Raw genomic sequence first — 21924 nt, 5'->3', positions numbered from 1 at the left:
CTTATTCTACAATCCTCACAAGTGTAATTTTCTTTCCTAATGTAGAAAGTTTGGAGTGTATAATGAGATTTTTGGAGTGCTAATAACAATTCCCAAAAGTAAACTTGATATTACAATTTTTCACGGTATCAGCTCACTTAAGAAAATTTTCATAAGGTGAGCCAATAATTTTCATTATTAAACAAATATATGAAATTCAAACAAATCCAAACTTGTACATGTACTAGAAGCGATGAGAAAAATGATGTAAGAAAAAGATATGTTTTGTAAACTGTATTATATAATTTTATATAATTAAATCGAGAAAATTCAAATCAATGACTAAAAATATGGTGGGATACATTCGAAAATCAATAAAAATTACATGTAAAATTTATTTTCCACCGAAAGCTACTGGGGATATAGCCCATGGTAGGCCCTTAACGTGACTCTGTCAGTGTTCTTGTGCCGAAGATCTTGGCGCGCAAACGGCCACCGAAAACACATTTAGACTGCTCATCCACACTTTGACTTGTGCCTGTAACTAATTCACTCATGTTATAGTATAAACATATGACAAATTTATATTTTAGCGTATGATATTAATATTCAATACACTCGTTGTTACGAGTGAGTTGGTCATGCTACGAGGCGGAGTTCGAAGACCACATTATAATTTCTCAATTATTTCTTGGCATTCTAAAACTAGTAGCTTAATTGTCCTACCTATAATTTTCATATACTCAACAAAGTTTGTGACGATATGAAGTAAAGCCTAAAGATCTTAGGGAACTTTAACGAAAAGCTCTCAGTACTGTTTATTTTAACGAAAAATCACAATTTTACACTAAAAAGTCAATCATGATACTATTCACTTTACCCTTTATTTTGTCCTTATCATTAAAACTCAAAGTTTTCAAATCATTTTTATTGATCTTGACCCATAAAAATAAGATCAAATTCACATGTGATTTATGCTTTCTTCCAGAAGACACGTGTTGGCCTGACTTGTCCTTTACTAATTTAACTAGCATTCCACTGAAAGGTTGCATGAAGTAAGAATGACACACCCTAAAAGGTTTCATTAGTAACGTTATTAAAAGGGTAATCGAACATATGACTTCAAGTGTATAAATAAATCTTCTTAATTAACCGCTTTCGTTATAACTCCGTTGCAAATGCTGATGACTTGCCATTTGATCCAAGCCATATCTTTTTGAAAAGACACCAAAAAAGCCAAATTGTTACTTGAATTGGAGACTTCACATCACATTCACACGTTCATACCGCTTTGTTGGAGAATGCGCACCAACAAAGATAGGGGTCTGTCGACTTGGGTGTAAACGCTCGTCTCCGAGAACTTAATCCACGCCACCTTTGGTTTGTTTGGTTTAATAACACTAAAAGGTTAAAGGTTCGAACCTGAGGCCGGCCACAAGGCCAATTACTTAGAAATGGAGCGTAACCAACATATGCATGCATGACTTGCTATTTTGTCAAAGGGATCTAACACCAAAAGGTCAACGAATCTTTTAGGTCATTTGTGTGAAGACGGCAAATTTAGAACATGCTTATGTTGACCAACGTAAGTAAAGCCTTAGTTTTTGCACAAGACGACCGAGTTTGACCACAAGCATCTTACAAAATCCAGATGAGAAAAATTAGAGATTAGAGTGGCCAGTTTACAAACAAATCGAGACCTTTAAAAAAAAGTTGCATGTATTTGGGCGCATATATAAACGCTCATAACTGTTTGAGTTATAAATTTCTTGTTATGACGTATTCAATGTAAAATCCATATAAAACTTGCTTGTATTTTGTTAAAGTTTGAACTTTGCTTTGTGGTTGAATTTCTCATAGTTGTAGGTAATAGTATTAGAAGAGAGATATTATTTGAACCATATTGACTAATTGGAGGCGGATTCGTGACACCACTTTTTTATACAATTTTTGACACATTTTTTGTGGGACCCACTCTGTGATGTATTTTAATGATCAGTACCGTCTACCTTTTAGAACATCATTTATAGACCATATTTGCAAAAAATTAGACAAATTCAAAATTACTAAGACATTCATTTGTAGTGAAGAAAATGGACGAATACGATTCTGAAGAGAAAACCTCAACCCTTAATCCAACAGTCATATGGTTTCAGATTTGTGTGATTTTCGGTAAACATATGATCTTGGGGGGAAGACCTAAAAGATAGACAGTGCGAATTGTTAAAATACATTACGGAGTGGGCCGCATAAAAATGTGTCAAAAGTTGTGTGAAAAAAATGGTGCCACGGATTCGTCCCCTTACTAATTACCTTGTCAATAGCCTCTCAAATCTATGTGAGTCTCACATGCATAGATGAGTTTCACCTTTGTTATAAAACTGATAAGATAGACAGTAAATGTGGTACAAATAACATTATTCGTATTTAAGACAGACATTTGTTTTGGTGAATATCATCGACCCTTTTTTCAATAGCCAAGCAAAAGTTTAAGGCTGAAATTAGCTGGACTTTGTACTTATAGACTTTGGCTTTGATTTGGGGTTGATTTAAACCTTTAAGTGGATCTTGCGTTAGAAGCAAGTAAAATGCATGTGGCTTGGCATGATGCATTGAGGGTGCATCTTTATCCGGAATATGCTTTTTTTGCTGCCTTATTGGCAAATCTGGCCGCAATTTGCAAGTTGATTTAAATTAATAGGGATTGGTGGATCTCAAATTAAATACGTCAGACATCCTCTAGGACCTCTTCCGCAATCAAATCTTCTCCATTTAAAATAGATGTGAATTTTTTGTGCTTCTAATTATTAACTGATACATATTAAGTTTTTAACAATAAAATTAAGAAAAGTTAAATTTATAATTATGTGTCAGTCAACGATTGAGGTCACAGAAATGCCACAACTATTTTAGATGCATAAAATTTGATTTGGCTCATCCCTAGTTTGAGAAAATAAATTATGCTTAGCATAAAATTTATGAATAATAAGTTAATTAGAATTTATTTATTTAATAACAAAAAAATAAATTTTCATCTACAAAACCCTATTTATGTAGAGAGAGTATTCTTTTCAATAAACGATTACTCTATATTAAAATTATTTAAATTACAATGAGAGAGATTTGAACTTGCGTGAAAAGGCGAGGTGACACACCCCAACCGAAATCAAGGCATGCTGGCTGTCACATGAAGGTGACATAGCCATGTGCACAATGCAAAAGCAATATTAATATAAGAAATGCGAATAATTAAAAACCAAACTAACTAGAGCACTAGATAAGTTAAGGTGCAAGACGAAATAAGTGTGAATTCACAACCAGAGCATAAGTAGCCTAAATGCAGTCCAGTAGGACAAATACTAATTATACAACACCCAAAGATGACCATACAATGGTGATAATCTGTTAGAGCCAACATGGATTCCTTGCAAGCCACCACAAAGCACTCATAATTAGAACCTGGAGAGGGTGCAAAACAGGAAGTGTGAGTGGGCAAAAACAAAGCTTTTCAAAACCATTTCAATTACCAAAGATAGTAACCCCTCGCTGTAAAACCTGTATAATTTCCCAAAAAATAGAATATATATATATATATATATATCTATACCACAACCATGCTCAGAATAACAGAATTCACAAATATGCCATGCCTATTGATTTGTTCTTAGACTATGAATTTGTATGATATGTGCATATTTTGATTTGACGCGGTAGACGCTCAGTTAAGTACTAGGTGAGTTGTAGATTGTTTATGTGAATTGATGATTATGTGAGATGTGTTGAGAGCTCATAAACCTGCACCCCAGTGTTAGTGCTCCTACCCGTGGTTAGGGCACAGTCCTTTACGTGATGTTCACCTCCCGCACCATACGCTCACCTTGCCCCGTCCGAAATCAAGGCGTGCTATGGTGGAGTCGAGCCCGAGATGTGGTGGGGGCCCAGACGGGGATGTGACACGAAGAGTGTAGCACTCGGCTCTGACCTTGGCTAAGCCCAAAATTCGTAGTGTTTGGTTGTGTTTAAGAGTTAATCACATCCATTATTAACTCTTAAAAAAAAACAAATGGTAGCTTCATCACGGCAGTTTATGCTTTAGGATGTCGGAAATACTTACAACAGTTCAACCTCTTTTTGACAATTATTGTGTGATTCCCCAACGCTAAGAATTGACCATAAAAGGTGCCGTGTGAAATGGTTTAGTACCAATTAGAAACTGATTACTAGTCATAAAAAATGAAATAAATCACCTTAAATTACGATTACTATAACTATTCACACCCAAATCCCCTTTTTATCCTTTCCCAATAGAACTCCCTCCCTTTCTAGAATCCATAATTTTCGCCAAAAACAAAGGAATCACACTTTCATACTTTACAGTACAAATTTAACCACAACATAAACAGACGAAAGTACGAAACTACCCCGAAAGTGCGCGTAAAAAAACCTTGCTTAGGGCCAGGAAGACTTGGGCCGGATCCATTTCCACCTAATCCACTTAATTTGGAATTTGAGCTGTTGAAATTTGATCAAACGGTTACAAATAGAAGGTCATTTAAAAATGATAAAAACTGTAACCGTTGAAAAAAATTTCAACAATCCTAATTCCGAATTAGGTGAATTAGATGAAAAGAAAGCCGGAGAGCATCCCTTTCCGAGGACGTGGTCCAAAATTTAATAGAAAAATAGAATTAATATTTTAATTTGAGATCAGCCAGAAATCCACGTTCGTTAATATCCCCCCTCCGCGCGTATAAATACAAATCCGACGCGGCTGGAAAAACAATACCACTAGAGCCAACTCGCTCTCGACGACCCGGTTCCCCACTCGTTCGAGTCCGTACTCGATTTGCCGTGGCGGACTCCGTTCGGGTTCTGATCTGCTGAGTTCCGAGGTAATTCAGTGTTCATTGGGCGTCGATTTTGATCGGACGTTTTTGGCAATGTGTTCGCAATTTTGGATTGAATTGTTCAAAAAGTTGATTAATTTGATTGCTTCGATTCCCAATTATGTGAATTTCTTAGGTATTTTGAGCTTTGAATTCGTCGTCGAAGTATTTTTTGGATTAATTTCATTTGTAATGTCAGATCTGTTGAAGTTTTTGTGATTAATTGCGGTGGTAATGTCAGCACATAGAGTTTCTATGATTTTTGTTGGAATTTTCCCGATTAAAGTTGCTCAAGCCATGCAAAAGTCGCGTATTATATTTGGTTAATGGGGAATTATTTAGCTAGAAAGTAGCTTCTTTGGTAGCTGAAATCTTGAGCTTTTCGGTTTTTCGGATGTCGGTGAACCGGGAATGTGAATTTTTGTGATGATTAATGTGTTTGAGAGGATAAAGAAATGACCTGAATGTTGAACTTAGAGTGTATTATTACCTGAGTTGAAGTTGCCTGTAAGATTTTCTGACTGTGTTAATATTACCAGGGAAGGCAGAGGGCATATCAAAATGAAGGCACTTATTCTTGTTGGAGGTTTCGGGACGCGTCTGCGGCCATTGACACTCAGTTTCCCCAAGCCACTTGTTGAGTTTGCTAACAAACCCATGATACTGCATCAGGTACAATTTCTCTAGCATTTGGGAAATGTTTTCTTTTTTCGTTTGATCGAGTGGATTTCCTTTTGTGGAATTATCAAAAACCTCAAAATATAGTGCTTACATCAAATCTCCACTCTTTGTGTTGTATGTATGCGTGCTTTTGTGATCGTATAAATCATGAAATTTTACAATTTTTTGTTTTTGTTTTTGTTTTTTTAACTTTCAGATAGAGGCTCTTAAGGCAATTGGTGTGACCGAAGTGGTTCTGGCTATCAATTACCAACCAGAGGTAGGCGAGGTCACCATTTTGTGAAGAGATTCATGCTACCGAAGGTTTCTTTGAATGCTTATGCTCGGTATCATTTCTGCAGGTGATGATGACTTTCTTGAAGGAGTTTGAGGAAAAGGTTGGCATCAAGATCACATGCTCACAAGAGACCGAACCCCTTGGCACTGCTGGGCCTCTGGCTCTTGCTAGGGACAAACTGATTGATGATTCTGGCGAGCCCTTCTTTGTCCTTAACAGTGATGTTATCAGCGAGTACCCGTTTAAGCTAATGATTGAATTCCATAAAGGCCATGGAGGAGAAGCTTCCATAATGGTGACCAAGGTAACACGAAGTTGTAATTCTACCTGATACTTTGCACCCAGCTTCCTTGGAGCCTTGGAGGCATTTTTGAGACCTTAAGACAAATGTCACTGAAAATAATTTCTTCTTTTTATATAGGTGGATGAGCCATCGAAATATGGTGTGGTGGTTATGGAAGAGTCTACAGGGAAAGTTCAGAAATTTGTAGAGAAACCAAAGTTGTTTGTTGGTAACAAAATCAATGCTGGAATTTACCTGTTGAACCCCTCCGTTCTTGATAAAATTGAACTCAGACCAACCTCAATTGAGAAAGAAGTATTCCCGAAAATCGCAGCAGAGAATAAGCTCTTTGCAATGGTCCTTCCAGGGTTTTGGATGGACATTGGGCAACCAAGGGATTATATTACCGGCCTGAGGCTATACTTGGATTCGTTGAGGAAGAACTCTTCATCCAAGTTGGCCGTAGGCGCTCACATTGTGGGAAACGTTCTGGTGGATGAGACTGCCAAAATTGGCGTGGGGTGCCTGATTGGACCGGATGTTGCAATCGGTCCAGGCTGCGTTATCGAGTCAGGAGTCAGACTCTCTCGCTGCACGGTAATGCGTGGAGTCCGCATCAAGAACCACGCTTGCATTTCCAGCAGTATCATCGGATGGCACTCCACCGTTGGACAATGGGCTCGCGTAGAGAACATGACCATCCTTGGAGAAGATGTGCACGTGAGCGATGAGATTTACAGCAACGGAGGTGTGGTATTGCCACACAAAGAAATCAAGTCGAGCATTTTGAAGCCGGAAATTGTAATGTAGGGTCGGTGAGAGGTGGTACGCTACGTTGTTCGATATGTTTTTGTTATTTTTATCCTTCCTGTTTCCTTTTTATACAGCGCAAAGGCTCTGCTGCTCCTTCTTTGTGTGTTTTTTTTTGAAGTTTTGGGGTCGTTGTTGTTCTCTGTGACTTGAATTGCTGTGAATTGTGTATGTTTTAGTGTATAAAGGAATAAATTTATGAGTGCCTCTCTGGCTGTGTAACTTATTAGTTTTCCTTTCTTTTTAATTATTAATATATGATTTTTTTTATTTTTTGCGCTATTAAATCAAGTGGGTACTTACTTTGCTTCCAGTGTTGAAAGTTGATTCAACGGTTATAAAGAGGGGTTCACTTTAAAAGTTATAACTTTAACTGTTGAATTAAATTTCAACGGTTTGGATCCCATGACTTGGTGGACTAGGAAGAAGGGATCCAGAGAGCCTTTCCCTATACTTTGATCCGGGAAGATTCCATGATCAAAGTGTCGGCGGCATATATTATGTGAATTATTTCATTGGTGGACCCAAAACTTGTTCTGTCAAACTCCTTCCTATATGAGATTTAAATCAGTTGATCAAAGCAATACGCCGCGCGGTTGTGCCTTCCTGCCCTAGTTTGAATCTCTTAACCGCTGATTAGAGTAGTTTTGTACGAAGCCTTGCTTGGTGTGTTTTCTTTCTCTTCTCATATAGATGATACAAGAAAAGAGGAGAGCTAAAGACAATTTCGTGTGCAAGGGTCAGTGCTCTTGGTCGCTCGATCCTCTGCGGATTTGGATATTCTTCTTTTTCTGGTCCAATCAAAGGAGAAAGAGATGTTATGGACCACTAGTCCTCCACTTCCTCATACACAAGGCAAATCCTATGACTCATTGACTTGGTCCAAAACTGCAATCATACCGAGTGAGACTGAGAGATGGGACATAAGTGGAAGTTTAGGCCTTTTTTAGAACCTAATGAAAAAGGGCGTTAGGTGTTGAAATTATTGTCTCACATTTATCTATGACGTGGATGAGCAGCTCACCCATCATAATCTCCCATCTTAATCTCCCAGATTTTGACAGACAATGAAGCCCTTGTTTATGTGTCACTAATTAAAAGAAAATGAACCAATCAGGGGCAAAATGGGAAATTAAAAATAGAAAAATACAATAGAAAGAGCAAGTGTGGTAAAAAACCATGTGAAATTCCACCACACTTTTCCAATCTTCAACCAAATAAAATAAAGCAAAGCAAGGATAACCAATAATACAACGATATGGTTACACTCATGAGACCTACTTCCATTACAAAAATTAACACACATGATCATTTTCAAGTCATGGACCCCACACCTGAAGACGGAGAAGAACTTCCATGCAACGGAAATGTCGTGCAGTATCTCAAGGCTACATGCGCAGCTGACTCAAGATACTGCCCAGTGGCATCCCCTTTGTACTGGATTTCTCCCCATATAGAGACCATGGTTCTCAGATATATTTACAGGGGAAGATTGAAGAATATGTAGAGTTTTGTCAAAACTCATACCGCGCCTAACAACCGAAACATGACAATGGACGAAACAGCAAGGAGGAACCATGAGATGAAGGCGAAGGCAACCGCGATTTGGAACTTGCTGCACGGAAGATGCATTGGCCTGCAGTAATTCAAATCTTTTGAGTACAGAACTGTCACCCCCGCTGATGAGCATGCAGCTGCCAATGACAGAGTAGACGTCACCTGCATTTTTCATTTTTGTTAAACATGAATTAATTGATACAGAAATCGCTTCGGTATTTGTACACTGAACGATAAACAGAATCAGAACTCAAAAGTAAACAATCTGTTTAGTAGTGGTAGTGCAATAGCTACAAGAAACGATTAAAGCATAATGAATCTTTATCAATGGCTCCGTACTTGCTGAATGGAAAATTTGACATTCATGCATCAGACCCCAAGTATTAGGATTTAGGAATTAAAATTATGCCCTCTTAATTTCCAAATATCAAGACATTTTACTGTGAAGGTGATACTTTTTCCCGAAAATGTCAGTAAATATTATGTATTGTAGTAGTTTAAGTGTACCAAAGGATCCCCAAAAGCTTTACTCATTTCTAAGTTAATCAGTATTCTGAAGATCGCACATCGGAAGTGAAGTTTTCAGCTGACCATGTTTTCCCAAACATTTTTAAGCTACTTAGTTGTCCCCAATGATCCAACATTTGTTCCACGTGATCAGGATAAGTTTCAGTTTATAAGTACATAAATTTTCTGAAAACTTCTCCAAATCATTGGTCCAACATCTCCAGTACATAAAAAAATAATGCATAACCCTTAAAATTAAGGATGCCACACATACTTGTTCCTGAAAACCAAATGCCAAAAATGAATGACTAAATAAGTGCAGAAACTTACCCAATCCCCGACAACAAATAGGCTCACTAAAATAGGATTCTGCAAGCTTCTCTTTGACCTCAAAGCATGTAAATCAAGGCAAGCAAGTCCAAAACTCCAAACAACTTGAAGCCCCATTGATGCAATCAAATAACTGCATCCAACAAATGCAGGTAAGAATTTTACAACTATTCATACATCGGTAAAAGAGAAGCTCGTAAACTTCAAACTGTTTATGGGAAAGGACAAAAAGAAGAATCTTATGCATTGCAGGGACAGCAACCAATAAATTAGCAGATTATAAGTCCTAACACAAGTATGCGCCAACGGCCACATAATGGATCGTATTCAAATAGGCAAAGATATTTGACTCTATGCACCTTAGAAGTTAGACTCACAAATAACACTCTCCAAGTTCAAGAACACAATTGATCAAGCAATTGAGTTGGGAAGAATCATATTACTTATCAGAGCACACAGAAAATAAGGTATTGCTTTATGAAGAGAAAATCAAGTGAACCACACATGTTAACAGATGAAAGCTAGAAGAAAATTTCCCCGGTTACAATATCTCAAGAAAACCTCTCTAGAAGCGTGAGAATTGAAATCATTTGTTCATAGGGGAAGAAAATCATTCACTGTCCAGAACGATAGGAATGACTTCATTGACTTGTTGTTAAGTGAGAGAGTGAGAGAGAGAGGTGTTATTGGGATGACTTTGAAGGAATGCTGCAAACATAATTATAACTTAAATTCGCCATTGTCACCGTACAAAGATGCCTAAGCATGTTCAGGTTTCTGCAAACAAAATAAGTGGAGCAGTGTACGATTTTAGACTCCTATGTGGAAGGCATAAGTTCAATAGGAGGAGATTGTCCGGAATCTCTTATCTTATCCTTAAAACTGTACAGATTTAAGCTCAGAGGTCAACAAACGAGGGTAGATGAATTAAACAAATGACAAGATTAACCATAGAAGAACTCAAGAACCAAGCATACATTGGGAATATTTTTGCTCACCATCCTCAAGCGATGGTGATGCTCATCACCCTATTTATCACTGTCAGACGAATCTAAATTTCGAGATCTGTGTAATGGATAGACATAAATCTTAACATTTAAACTCATCCAACGGTGATAAATAGGATGGCGAGCATTTCCATTATTTGAGGGTGGTGAGCAAAAATGCACCCTTTATTCATCCCCATTAATTTCTATGTAGTTGGTAAAACTGAACAAGGGAATCCAACCCACACCAGTGCACCATTTTGCTTTCTAACTAAACCCTTTTTTTTTCCATCAATGGAGAATTCCAGCTTAGTGAAATTTTGCTACAAATTGAACCAATCCGAAATCGATCAATAAAAACATAAACTATTTCCACATACCCACCAGAGGAGAACAAATTCCATAAAATTTTTAATTAAAAATGTAAAACAGAAAGAAGGGGGCAAATAATATTTACCAAAATGCAGTGGCATTGAAGAAACCATGAGCAGAGAGCATCACCCCAATAGCAGCAGCAGCAAAACAGCACTGCCCAATTCTCAGTGCCAGCCCACTCACCTTCCCTGGGCTCCCAAACAGCTTCTTCATCCCTTCCCTACCCTTCCCCTCTCTCTCTAGATCTCTCTCTCTCTCTCCAAACTCAAAAGGACCCTTTTCTGAGTCCTACAAAGGAAACCTAACTTTCATATTACTCCACCATTGATGCAATAAGAGCTAAAGAACTCAACTTTTGGAGGGGAGGCTTAAAATGTGGGACCTTCAGAGATAAAGTTGAGATTTTTTTTTTTTTCTTTTGTCTTTTCGATCAGAGATGGAGTTGAGATTTTTAGCAGCAGAAGAAAAAGAAGTTTGACATGGGTCGGGAAGAATGGAATGCTGTCATCATCTATCTCAAGAGTCAAAGTTTGAGAGACTGCTCTCTCTCTCTCTCTCTCTCTCTCTCTCTCTCTCTCTCTATCAAATATAAAATATAGTTTTTGCTGGTTTTCTTTTTGATTTGGGCCCTCAATGTGAAGAAAAAAGAAGAAAAGAATTGTATTTTCAGAGGAGCCCATTAGGTAGATTGCATTTTGCATGAGCCCACACAAAATTTATCTTTTTGTCCCTTTACTTTGGTGGAGAAGAAGGAATAAAATTTGGGACATTCTTTTTCTTTTTTTCTTTTTTTAATCCAAATAATAAATTAATATAACCCAAAGATTAGGAGGATTACATGTGGATGGAATTCTGTTGGCTGGAAATGAAGAGGTTGTTGCTAATTTTACTCACATATAATATTTAGTAGGTTATAGTTTGAAGAATCTAAAGTTTGTCACAGTACCACACCCTTTCTTTTATCTTGAAATTTTATTTCTCTTTTCGTAGTTGATTAGATTGAAATATCACTTGAATTAAATAAAGGTATTTTAGCTAAAATGGTAACTGAGATTGATATAACTCTTCACTTTGGTCCATGAGATTTTGAAATCGATAGAAGTGGTCCCTGAATTTATTCGTCATCAGTCATTTTGGACCAAAATGACAAAAATACTCACAATTTAACAAACAGTGGGCCAAAATGATTTGACAAAAAAATTAAGGGTATGTTTTTCATTTTATCCTTAATTAATAAAGATTTTTTCACAGAATGACCAAAATGATGGTAGACAAACTCATGTACCACTTATATTGATTTAAAATCTCAAAATCAAAATGAAGAGTTATGACAATCTCAGAGATCATTAACTAAAAAGCTCTAAATAAATATATTTAAAATAATATTATAAATAGATCAACAACTATTTTGTTTTTAGTTTTCAACTTTCGTCAAAGTATTTTCTGTAACATTTCATTTTGTTGTGTTCCGACTCTCATTCCTTATCCTACTTTTCCCGTTCTTTCGCCATAAATTTGTATTATGCTAGAGAAAAGAACGTATAGGTATACTATAATTTTGTTTTAGGATGAAATCTTTAATGGCCATATTTATTTATGTTTTTTGGTTAAGGGCGATTAGTAAATGGTCGACTCTTGGTATGTAAGAAGTTATTTCTCTTAATCACAATCCGACATATATACAAAAGTAATTAATTTAATCATATAAAAAAAAGCAAGTGACCCTTTATTATGGTGATGGAAAGATGCCGAGTCATTGCTCGCGTAAGTTCAAACTCTATCGTTAATTAATCTAATATCTAATTTAACAAAATTTATCGTTTGACAAAAAAAAAAAAAAAATCAAATACCCCGCAATTTATCTACTAATAGAAACACCTTGCATGCCAAGTATTTTTCTTTAAAAAAGGTAATTATTGAAACAAAAACCCTGCTCAAATGCTGACATGTCCACAAAACATTGGTCGCAAAAGTCCATACAATAGATGACACCCCAGAGAACCATCACCCACCTCAGTATAAAACCGGCGGTCTTCAACCCTAAACCCCTAGAGAGAGAAAGCCCTGTTCCTAAAACCCTAGCTAAACCCTCACCTCTCTTCTCCTCCAAACCAAATGGCTTTCACTTCAATTCTCCGCCGTTCGGCCTCCTCCCTGGCCCCACTCGCCAGCCGCCTCGCTCGCGGCCAACGATCTTACCACGGCGCTGTTGCCATCGCCGCGAACCACTTCAGTTTCTCCCGCAAGCCCACTCAACCGACCCCTTTCGTTCCCACCCCTCGATACTACTCGAGCCACAGTTCGGACCAGTCTCTGATCAGGGTCATCGAGTCGGAGATCAAGTGCGCTGAAGAGACGGATGATCTCGATAAGGTGAGGTTTTTTTAGTTAATTTTCTCTTGCTTTGTAGACTCTTGAGAAATTTTGGGAAATGGGCAAGAAAATGAGGTTATGGTGGCTCTGTTGTGATTAGTTTCGTGGATTATGCAAAACCCATCTCAATTAAATTGAATAATTGTGTATGGGAACTGCTAATTTGTAGTGAATTGCAGAAATTGAAGGATTTCTTGAGTTAAAAACTTAGATTTCAGATTTTCCTAATTGAGTTCAACTTTTAAATTAATTTTCCAATAAATCTCAGACTAATGATGGTATGATCGATCATAATTTTTATCATCTGTGGCACTATGTTATTTTACTTGGTTTTGATTTGCCTGTTGAGCTGTATATTTTTCGAAAAAAATGTTTCTTGTTAAAGAACTACATTATCATCAAATGCTAGTAATAGATGTTTGCGTGTATGATTTTGGAATTTGAAAAAAGAATATGAACAATGGATTATGTGACTGTTTTTCACTTGTGATTCGATTCCCGATAGATGTTTATGTGCATATGTGTAGTTTTGAATGTTTTATTGTTCTGTTTCTCTTTTCGAGCAGTCGGGAAGTAATTTATTACTTGTACTTGATCTGTGTGATTCCTTAATGATAAGGTATCACCATGATTACCGCTACTCAAATGCTGGTTTTGTAGGTTGAGGAGATTCCATCAGCCTTCCCTTTTAAAATTGAAGATGCTCCCGGAATCCAAACAGTGACACTGAAAAGAACATATCAAGGGGAAGACATACAGGTTGAAGTTCACATGCCTGATCTAGTTACTGGTGAGGATGACGATGATGATAACCAAGATGATGACAACGATGAACACGCCAACAAATCCAGCATCCCATTGGTCGTAACTGTCTCCAAGACTAATGGACCAGTTCTCGAGTTTAGCGTCACTGCTTACCCTGATGAGTTTCAAATTGATGGCTTGGCTGTGAAAAATCCAGGGGATTCTGAGGATCAAATCGCCTACGAGGGGCCTGACTTCCAGTAAGCATCCATCAATTACTAATACTTTTGTAGCAGTAATCAAAGATTATTGTTCCGTAATCTTCTGTAATTCACGCAATCTTCTGTAATTCACGCAAATGTCTGTTGTTTTGCAGCGATTTGGATGAGAACCTTCAGAAGGCATTCCACAAGTACTTGGAGGTGAGAGGGATCAAGCCCAGCACAACCAATTTCTTGCATGAGTACATGCTCAACAAGGACAGCAAAGAATATGCAAATTGGTTGCAGCAACTTAAGAGCTTCGTCGAAGCGTAAAACTTTTACCCAAAGACATTATCTGGTAGAAGAGATCGGGAGCACGGTTTAGCCTGCCCTTTTGAAACTCCAATTGTTTTTAAGTTAACAGATCATATCAGTAGTTGTACGGTTATTACGTAGTTCATTGAAACTTTGAGGACGTGGTCTTTTGTTGGGAGGCTTTTGTGCAACACTAGTTGCTTTTCATATGAAAATTTCATGCTCGACATTTGGATTAAAAATATTTGTGACTTGATGGACGAAAAGACTGCTTTCAAATTAACATTTTTCAAGCTGCGTGATAACTAGAGAAATATATCGTCGAAAATTACTTCTTTGAAGTGCCGATAACAATTTTAGTAATCCGGATGGATCGCCAAAACCTTGGAAAATAGCGTTAGGTGTTTTCAAGACGAGACGAAGGAGCAAGCAAAGAAATTATTTTATTATTTTTCTAGAAGAAAAAAAAGAGAGATTTTATGAATTTGCGCTGATGTGAGTGGGGATAAAATACACATTATACCTAATACATGGTAATTTATTCTCTCCCCCCCTTCTCTCTCTCTCAAAAGTAGGAGATGCGAGATGGACGGTTGTGATTGATGGCAAATTTAGGGCTCAATTGGGAGGTCCTTGTGGGTGTAAGTAACCCCCTTATCACCGTCCACAATTTGTCCATTTCCTCTCAGAATCCTGCACGTCCAACAAAACACCAACATCAATATTTTTGTCTTAGGCAAAGAGTTCCTTCTTCAATGTGCTATGGTACTTCCAAGTGAAAATGTAGTGACATAAACCGAGGTTTCTTACCACCGAGTTGTTAACAGTCCTTCAACTCCTACCGGACCCCGAGCATGAATTCGACTTGTGCTTATCCCGACCTGTAGAGCAAGGGAAGAGAATTAAGTACAAGACTCAAAGCCTTGACATATAGCTGTCTTTCACAGTCGCTGCAAGATCATGTTTTACCTCTGCACCAAGTCCAAATCGAGCCCCATCGCAGAATCTTGGGCTTGCATTGTGGAAAACAGCAGCACTGCCAACATATATAACAAGCAACATCACTTGCCAACGTTAAAGAGTGAACAATTAGGACCATTTTTCTGTTCAACCATTTTAGTCGGCCTAAGTCTCTGTAATTTCCTTTGATTACAGAATATTCTGATTGACATGGAAAGCATGGAGCCTCCGGTGAAATGACGGGAATCATTCATACCTGTCAACTTTACCTAAAAACGCATCCACAACTTCTTGGTCTTCTGCAATGATGCAATCAGTGTGTGCACTGGAAAACGAGGAAAGAAAAGATAAATGACAGCTTCATACAAGTGATTGACATGTAATCCATCAAAGAAAGGAAATTTTTACGTGCCTTCCATGTTCATGTATATGATCAATTGCTGCATGCACATCGTCAACAAACTCAACAGTGCAAGCCATTGAACTGTACTCATGGTGGAACGAATGTGCCTCAGGAATCCTGAGCAAGACGCTTGCCCTTGGTCCGCCATATAAAGTAACACCTGCAAATGATACCCGAGTTTAATGTCTTTAATCCTTCTGATGGCATGTTTCACTAAAACAATTTTTCTTGGCGTCTCTTTAAAACTGCTTCCCAAGCTTGGGTGGGGTGTAACAGAATATTGTTCTGTTGCATGCCCGTGACTGGAAATTTCAGTTATTCTAGTTCTCAACCCGCAAAAGGCAATATGAACAGTATCAAGTATCACCAGGAACTCTGATTGAAAAATTTAGTTACTCTCATCCACCTCAATGCCCATGTTTAAAAGAAACTAAGTTTTCTTCATGAAAATTGTACCTGCAGTGCGAAGCTCAACAACAAGATCATTAAATGCGGCTGTACTTTTCAAATCATTATGGACCAGAAGTGTTTCCTGAGAATAACACACACAACAACAAACTGTTACAAATGATAAACGTGCAACTACAAATGTAAGTGCATAACTGCAGTAGAAAGATTCTAAGATGCCATAAAAAGATATCATCCAGAAATTGTAAATTACAGATAAATTACCATTGCATTACACGCTGCTGGATAATCCACTTTTGCATCCAAAACAATTCTCTTTGCCATATCCATATTAGCAGACTTATCAATATACACATGGCATATTCCATCTGCATAGAAAACATGCAGTTGTCCATACACATGGCATATTCCATCACAAGTTTTCTCACAAAACAAGAATATAGGAAAAATCAGATTATATATAAATGAAGAATAAAATAAGTATATCTAACCAGCATGACCGAGAACTGGAATCTTGGTCGAATTCTTGACTTGAGAAACCAGTTTATTGCTGCCTCTTGGGATCACAAGATCAATCACGTCATCATGCTGGAAATTACTTTTTAGTTAGTCCTAGTTATCATCTGAAATTGACCGAGGAATTGGTTATCAGTCTATGCTTTACTCACCTTAAGCAAGTCCGGAATCTCTTCTCTTGAAGTCACAAGTCCAATTAGTTTTCCACCAACACTCTCTGGGATGGCTTCGGTGATAATCTACATATTTTTTTTTATGAAAAAATACTTTTAGTATATTGATTCTTTCACTGACAATGAAAAAGGGAATGCAAACATTATTTGTCTATATATTTTGTACAAATCATTAAAGTGAAAGAAAACAGACCTTGTGCAAAATTGCATTTGATCTCTTAGCCTCCTTTCCCCCCTTCAAGAGAAGCCCATTCCCACTTCGGATTGCTAACGAAGCTATCTATTCAAATCATAAAAAAAAAAAAAAAAAAATACAAAAACCCTTAGGTTTATGATGAGGAAGAAATGCAAGTCTTCCCCAGAACATAAAAGTAATGACAGAGACTCAATATGAACTTCGTGAAATATTTAATATAAAGAACCAATAAATTCTTTCTCAAGGTTCTCGTATAAGGTTCTTAGATGAGATCTGATTTCCAAGCTGTTAGATTACAGATGGTATTGAGCTGTATCTCTCCTGCGATGCATCTCAGTTGTCCACATTTATTTTACACTTTCCACACAAGACAAACAAAATTCATATGACATAAGATAACATACAGTTTGATATTCCAAAGTTTCACTGTTTACCTGTACTAGCGCTTCAGGACGAGACTCAAATACAATCAGGAGAACACCCAATGGGCTTGATGTTTTCTCCAAGACAAGACCATCTGCAAGCTGGAAGGCAAGTGTAACCAACAGAAACATCACTTACTCGTCAGCACAACAACAGCAGATTACGGTGCTCCATTTGACAAAAGATAAATGATTTCGGTTGCAGATTCTAGACTGTATTACAGATATGTCAATGACCACAAAAATCTCTAAGTTAGAAATTGATTGTGGAGTTAATACTTTGAATTTATTCTCTGTCTCTCTATTGTTTTATTTGTTTGTTTTAGATCGTTGTCCACACTCTTGAGCCCTGAGCAATGTTGTGTAAGAATATCATAAGCTAGACATAATGATCCTTATACCGCATTCCCTTACCTCAGTTTTTTTCAAAACACGACCAATTGGATCTTCCATGTTTGCAAGCACACGAATAGACTTTGCAAGGCTTGTAATCTACAGTATGAGCACATGACAGAAAAAAAGTTGAAGGGAACACCAGTTTTGAGAAATAAATACAAAAAGTCTAGTGAGCACATTGTACAGAAAGGTAGTGACCAGAGACAATAATAAAAAAACGAATGTAACTAAACATTTATCTAAAATAGCAAAAGAACTTGGCTCTCTTGCCTTCCCAGGCTTCAGAGCCAGCCGAGATATCAATGATTTTTCATATCCTGCTTGTTGTGCCTCAGAAACATCAGCTTCATTTTCAATGTTGATCAATTTTACATTTGCTTCAAGGGCATCAGCTACATCCAGAAGAATTTTTTTCCTGTCTTCTGAAGTCATGGCCTGTAGAGAAAGCGTCACCAAGTTACTTGTTCTGCTGAACTTAGAGAGTATCCATTGCTAAACAATTATGTGAATAAAGAGGGCCAACAACTGGAACAGTATTTATAAGCAGCAGTAAACATATTTAAACTTTGTAACGAAAGCAAACAAAACTACCTGAAGCCTTCTGGAACTCTCCCTGGCTGCAACTGCCATCCCTCTTGCATCAATTTCTTTAACTGGTGCCCATAAATGAGCATCTTGGTGAAAGAGGGTACCAATACGTTGCCCTTGAAGGACTTTAGAGATGTTTCCAGCAGCAAACCCACTTAACAGATGAAGAGATTAGTACACGGTCAGCGGCAACATATTGGATTCAGATTGCAACGACCATTAAAAACATAAATAAAAACTACAAGTCCAATTTGATTTAATTTGAAATTTGGAGTATGTGGGACTCTAACTTCTAAGAAAGATGTGGTTTCAACAACCCTCTCTAATCTCATTATCATAAAGTTAAAATAATGATTTTTCTTCTAAACTAACGGAATCTTAAAAATATAACATAAAATTATATAGTTAAACTGACACAACAGAATAACATAGTTTAGCAGTCCTGACACAACCAAGTATTAAAACACACCTTGTGATAACAACAGGGATGCCAGCATAAGCTGCATTAACAGCAGCTTTTACTTTAGCAGTCATACCCCCTCTTCCCACTCTAGATTTGTCTCCGAAAGTAATTTCAGTCTGATGCTTCTCCTTTACGTATGTATGGATAAGCTTCGAACGGGGGTCACTTGGAGGCCCGCTGTATAGACCATCAACGTCACTCAAAAGAATAAGAAGATCAGCCTTTAGCTCCAAAGCCAGCAGAGCTGCCAAACTGTCATTATCCCAAAATATACCAGAAGAATCCTGCAATGAGTGGAACACATACCGTGCAAAAACATTTGAGTTCCTTGGTGTTTCGAAAAGGAAAATAAGTATGAGATAGTGTATGAAACATATTGTGTTCATAAGTAGTCCCAATATTTCTTTTCTTTCTTCGTAATCCATAGTGACAAGGCTAAGATTGTGACAGTCCTGCCCATAGAATACCATTACCACAACCAAGTGATATCGCACACCAATCATAGAAGAGTATTATACCTCATATGGAGCTTTCCTCGTACTGACTGCGTCGTTTTCATTAAATATAGGAACAACCTTCAGAGATAACAACGATTTCATAGTTTCACCTAGTTGCTTTCTAAAATCTCTATCCCTAAAATCGTTATCTGTTACAAGAAGCTGAGCTGACGACACGTCCAACTGCAAGGGAGAACAAATGAGGGTTAGGAAAATGCAAAAGAAAAACTGAATTGAATGGGGAATTAATTAGAAAACTCATATATCTTAAGATCCAGCATTGCTTGTAAGAACTTAAATAACCAAACGTCAAGTCCAAATCAAGGGTTCGATAAAGCTTGAGAACAGATTTAAGAGAGGATCTTTGCATTCACCTGACTAAACAACGTATCGTAGAGAGCCATCAGACAGTTCTGTCCAACAGCTGCACACGCCTTCCCATCAAGTTCAACTTGTGGTTTCTGGAGATCAGCAAAGCTGCAGCAATTGAATAACTATCAATTAGAATCGAAATTTTTTCGGACATAAGAGCCTCTAAAGAACATGTCTTTAAAGTTATCCAAACAAATGGCAGCAATGTCAGTAGCTAAGGACACGATAGGAACCTGCTGTTAACTAATTTCCGGTATCTGAGCCGCTGACGGCCGAGGCCCACAGCACCAGATGACACCAGTATAATCTCATATCCTTGAGAGTTCAACTCCTTAAGCTGCATTTCGTATCAATTTAACAAATTCCAACCCGCAAAACGCCCAATCGCATAAGCAATCAATAAAATGGTAAACAAAATAATAAAAAGGTAAATCAAAGTGCACTGCTGCTCGATTATCATACCTGCTCACAAAGCGCGCCTAATCTTCCAAGAGCTATTCTTCCGTCGTTTCGAGTCACAACAGCAGTCCCAACCTTCATTAATCCAACCAAATCATCAAGAAACATTTATCACATTACTAATCACATTACCAAAACTCTGAAGATATCAAATTTTCTGCTCCAAATGTTTGGGGGAACTAAAATTTCAATAAATATCTATCAAAAAGGCTTCAAATTTGCCAAAAACAAGCTCATTTGAAGCTCCATTTTAGTTGAAGTGGAAATAAAATTACCAATTTTTCGAAAAAGACAAAAAAAATTAATTCAGAAATGGAGGAGTTTAGAGAGAGAGAGAGAGAGATTAATGCGGGAAAATATGTACCTTGAGAACGAGGCGCTTAACGTCTTTGAGGAAACCTCGAGAGCTATCCACTTCCTCCATTTCTGACTCGTGAAGGTCGGCGGCGGCGAGTCAATACTCAGTCCTGAGAACGAGGCGGCTCGGAAGCGCGCGGTTCCCCCTTTTTTTCGGTTATCTGAAAGAGTTATTTTGGGATGCAGACGTTGCCGGGAGGATATTTATACAGAAAGGAAACTAATTAAAATGATTTGGAAATTTTAAAATTTAACGATAAAGATAAAATAAAGAATAAAGTGAATAGTACTGGATTAACTTTTTAGTGTAAAAATCAAAATTCTAAAAGACGTTAGGCGCTAGTTAAGCAGGGGGTTGGGGCCTAGAGCCTAGGCAGCTAGGCGGGGTCTATTATATTTCGTATAAATAAATGTCTATTTATACTTAAAATATATATAATTTTACTATAAATTACAAACTATAATGACATATATATTATAAGATATTAGAATATAATGAAAACATAAAAAACAAGCGTATAATGTGTGTTCATTTAAATATTTTACAAGTCTCTTATAATTTATTTAAAAAAATAAAATGCAAAATGAAAGTTGTTTATTTTCTGTCTAAGCGAATCACAATCTAGACAGGTCTTGGTGGGCTAGGCTAGTGACTCAATAGGTTTAGGCGTCATTTCTTAATTTTCAAACGCTTAGGCATTAATCGGGTCGGTGACCAACCACCTAACGCCTAGACGGTGCTAGGTAAGTTTTTTTTTTTTTTTTTTTTTTGTTAAAATTCCTTCTACAGTGAGCAGGTAGAGTTGGGGAGGAAGTCAAATAGTCAACCCTCAGCCCCTAACAGCTTTCGCTGCCGCCAAAGAGACGACGTTGTGGGATGGTGGATGAGGGGTGGTACGGGAAGTTCGACTAGAACAGAGACATGTGTCGGTTTCTGAGTGGTAAGGTGCAGGGTCTAGGGTTTGTGAGCGTAAAAAATTAAGCGGCGTATGGACGCATGGAGAGGCGGGCAGGAGGCGTGGACAAGACAAAAGATGACGAGTACTTCAAAGATGGCACCGTGATTAGATCCACATTTCGTGCGGTTCTCGGTGTTGCAGGCAAAAGTGTATTACTAAAGGTGATTAATATTGTTCTATTTCCAGAATGACGATGCTTTTTGAATTCTCTTTGTGAGAATTTTATAGGTTCTTAAATCGTGTTCGTTTATTATATATCATGTAATCAGTTTTCGTCAAGTACTGTTCATATTTAATTTTAAATAAAAATATTTAAAAAGATTTCTAGCTGTATAATGTATGATGAATTAACACAATTTGAGGATCCACAAGATCATCATTCCTATTTCAAAGCATTCCAGTTAATATTCTAATGTAATAATATTTCTCTTTATTTGTAAAAACTTTCA

General features: G+C 37.4%; 4 protein-coding genes across 4 annotated transcripts; 2 read left to right on the top strand and 2 right to left on the bottom strand.

The window, feature by feature from the left end:
- Positions 1 to 4687: 4687 nt before the first annotated feature.
- Positions 4688 to 7186, top strand: LOC137720120 (mannose-1-phosphate guanylyltransferase 1). The gene is made up of 5 exons (XM_068459131.2): positions 4688 to 4871; positions 5405 to 5537; positions 5743 to 5805; positions 5888 to 6127; positions 6245 to 7186. The coding sequence occupies exons 2-5, from the start codon at positions 5427 to 5429 to the stop codon at positions 6914 to 6916; spliced, it is 1086 nt and encodes a 361-aa protein (XP_068315232.2). The 5' UTR covers positions 4688 to 4871; positions 5405 to 5426; the 3' UTR covers positions 6917 to 7186.
- Positions 7187 to 8029: 843 nt separating this feature from the next.
- Positions 8030 to 11237, bottom strand: LOC137720285 (CASP-like protein 5B2). Its single transcript, XM_068459334.2, has 3 exons — positions 10754 to 11237; positions 9311 to 9443; positions 8030 to 8635 (listed from the first exon to the last, which is right to left on the bottom strand). Exons 1-3 carry the CDS (start codon positions 10882 to 10884, stop codon positions 8438 to 8440), a joined length of 462 nt encoding a protein of 153 aa, XP_068315435.2. The 5' UTR covers positions 10885 to 11237; the 3' UTR covers positions 8030 to 8437.
- Positions 11238 to 12708: 1471 nt separating this feature from the next.
- LOC137720284 (uncharacterized protein At2g39795, mitochondrial) lies at positions 12709 to 14548 on the top strand. Its single transcript, XM_068459333.2, has 3 exons — positions 12709 to 13044; positions 13705 to 14048; positions 14165 to 14548. Exons 1-3 carry the CDS (start codon positions 12787 to 12789, stop codon positions 14322 to 14324), a joined length of 762 nt encoding a protein of 253 aa, XP_068315434.2. The 5' UTR covers positions 12709 to 12786; the 3' UTR covers positions 14325 to 14548.
- Positions 14549 to 14726: 178 nt separating this feature from the next.
- Positions 14727 to 20752, bottom strand: LOC137720300 (delta-1-pyrroline-5-carboxylate synthase). The gene is made up of 20 exons (XM_068459349.2): positions 20524 to 20752; positions 20163 to 20234; positions 19934 to 20037; positions 19703 to 19805; positions 19350 to 19511; positions 18838 to 19115; positions 18372 to 18522; positions 18051 to 18215; positions 17799 to 17876; positions 17397 to 17486; positions 16960 to 17046; positions 16746 to 16832; positions 16569 to 16665; positions 16342 to 16445; positions 16126 to 16201; positions 15679 to 15829; positions 15523 to 15591; positions 15276 to 15342; positions 15117 to 15187; positions 14727 to 14999 (listed from the first exon to the last, which is right to left on the bottom strand). Exons 1-20 carry the CDS (start codon positions 20581 to 20583, stop codon positions 14918 to 14920), a joined length of 2154 nt encoding a protein of 717 aa, XP_068315450.2. The 5' UTR covers positions 20584 to 20752; the 3' UTR covers positions 14727 to 14917.
- Positions 20753 to 21924: the final 1172 nt, after the last annotated feature.

The sequence above is a fragment of the Pyrus communis genome, chromosome 1 (assembly GCF_041283825.1).
Source record: "Pyrus communis isolate YQ-2024b chromosome 1, ASM4128382v1, whole genome shotgun sequence".
NCBI lineage: Eukaryota > Viridiplantae > Streptophyta > Magnoliopsida > Rosales > Rosaceae > Pyrus > Pyrus communis.
Note: the sequence above shows the minus strand (reverse complement) of the source record. Positions and strands in the feature narration are given on the sequence as shown.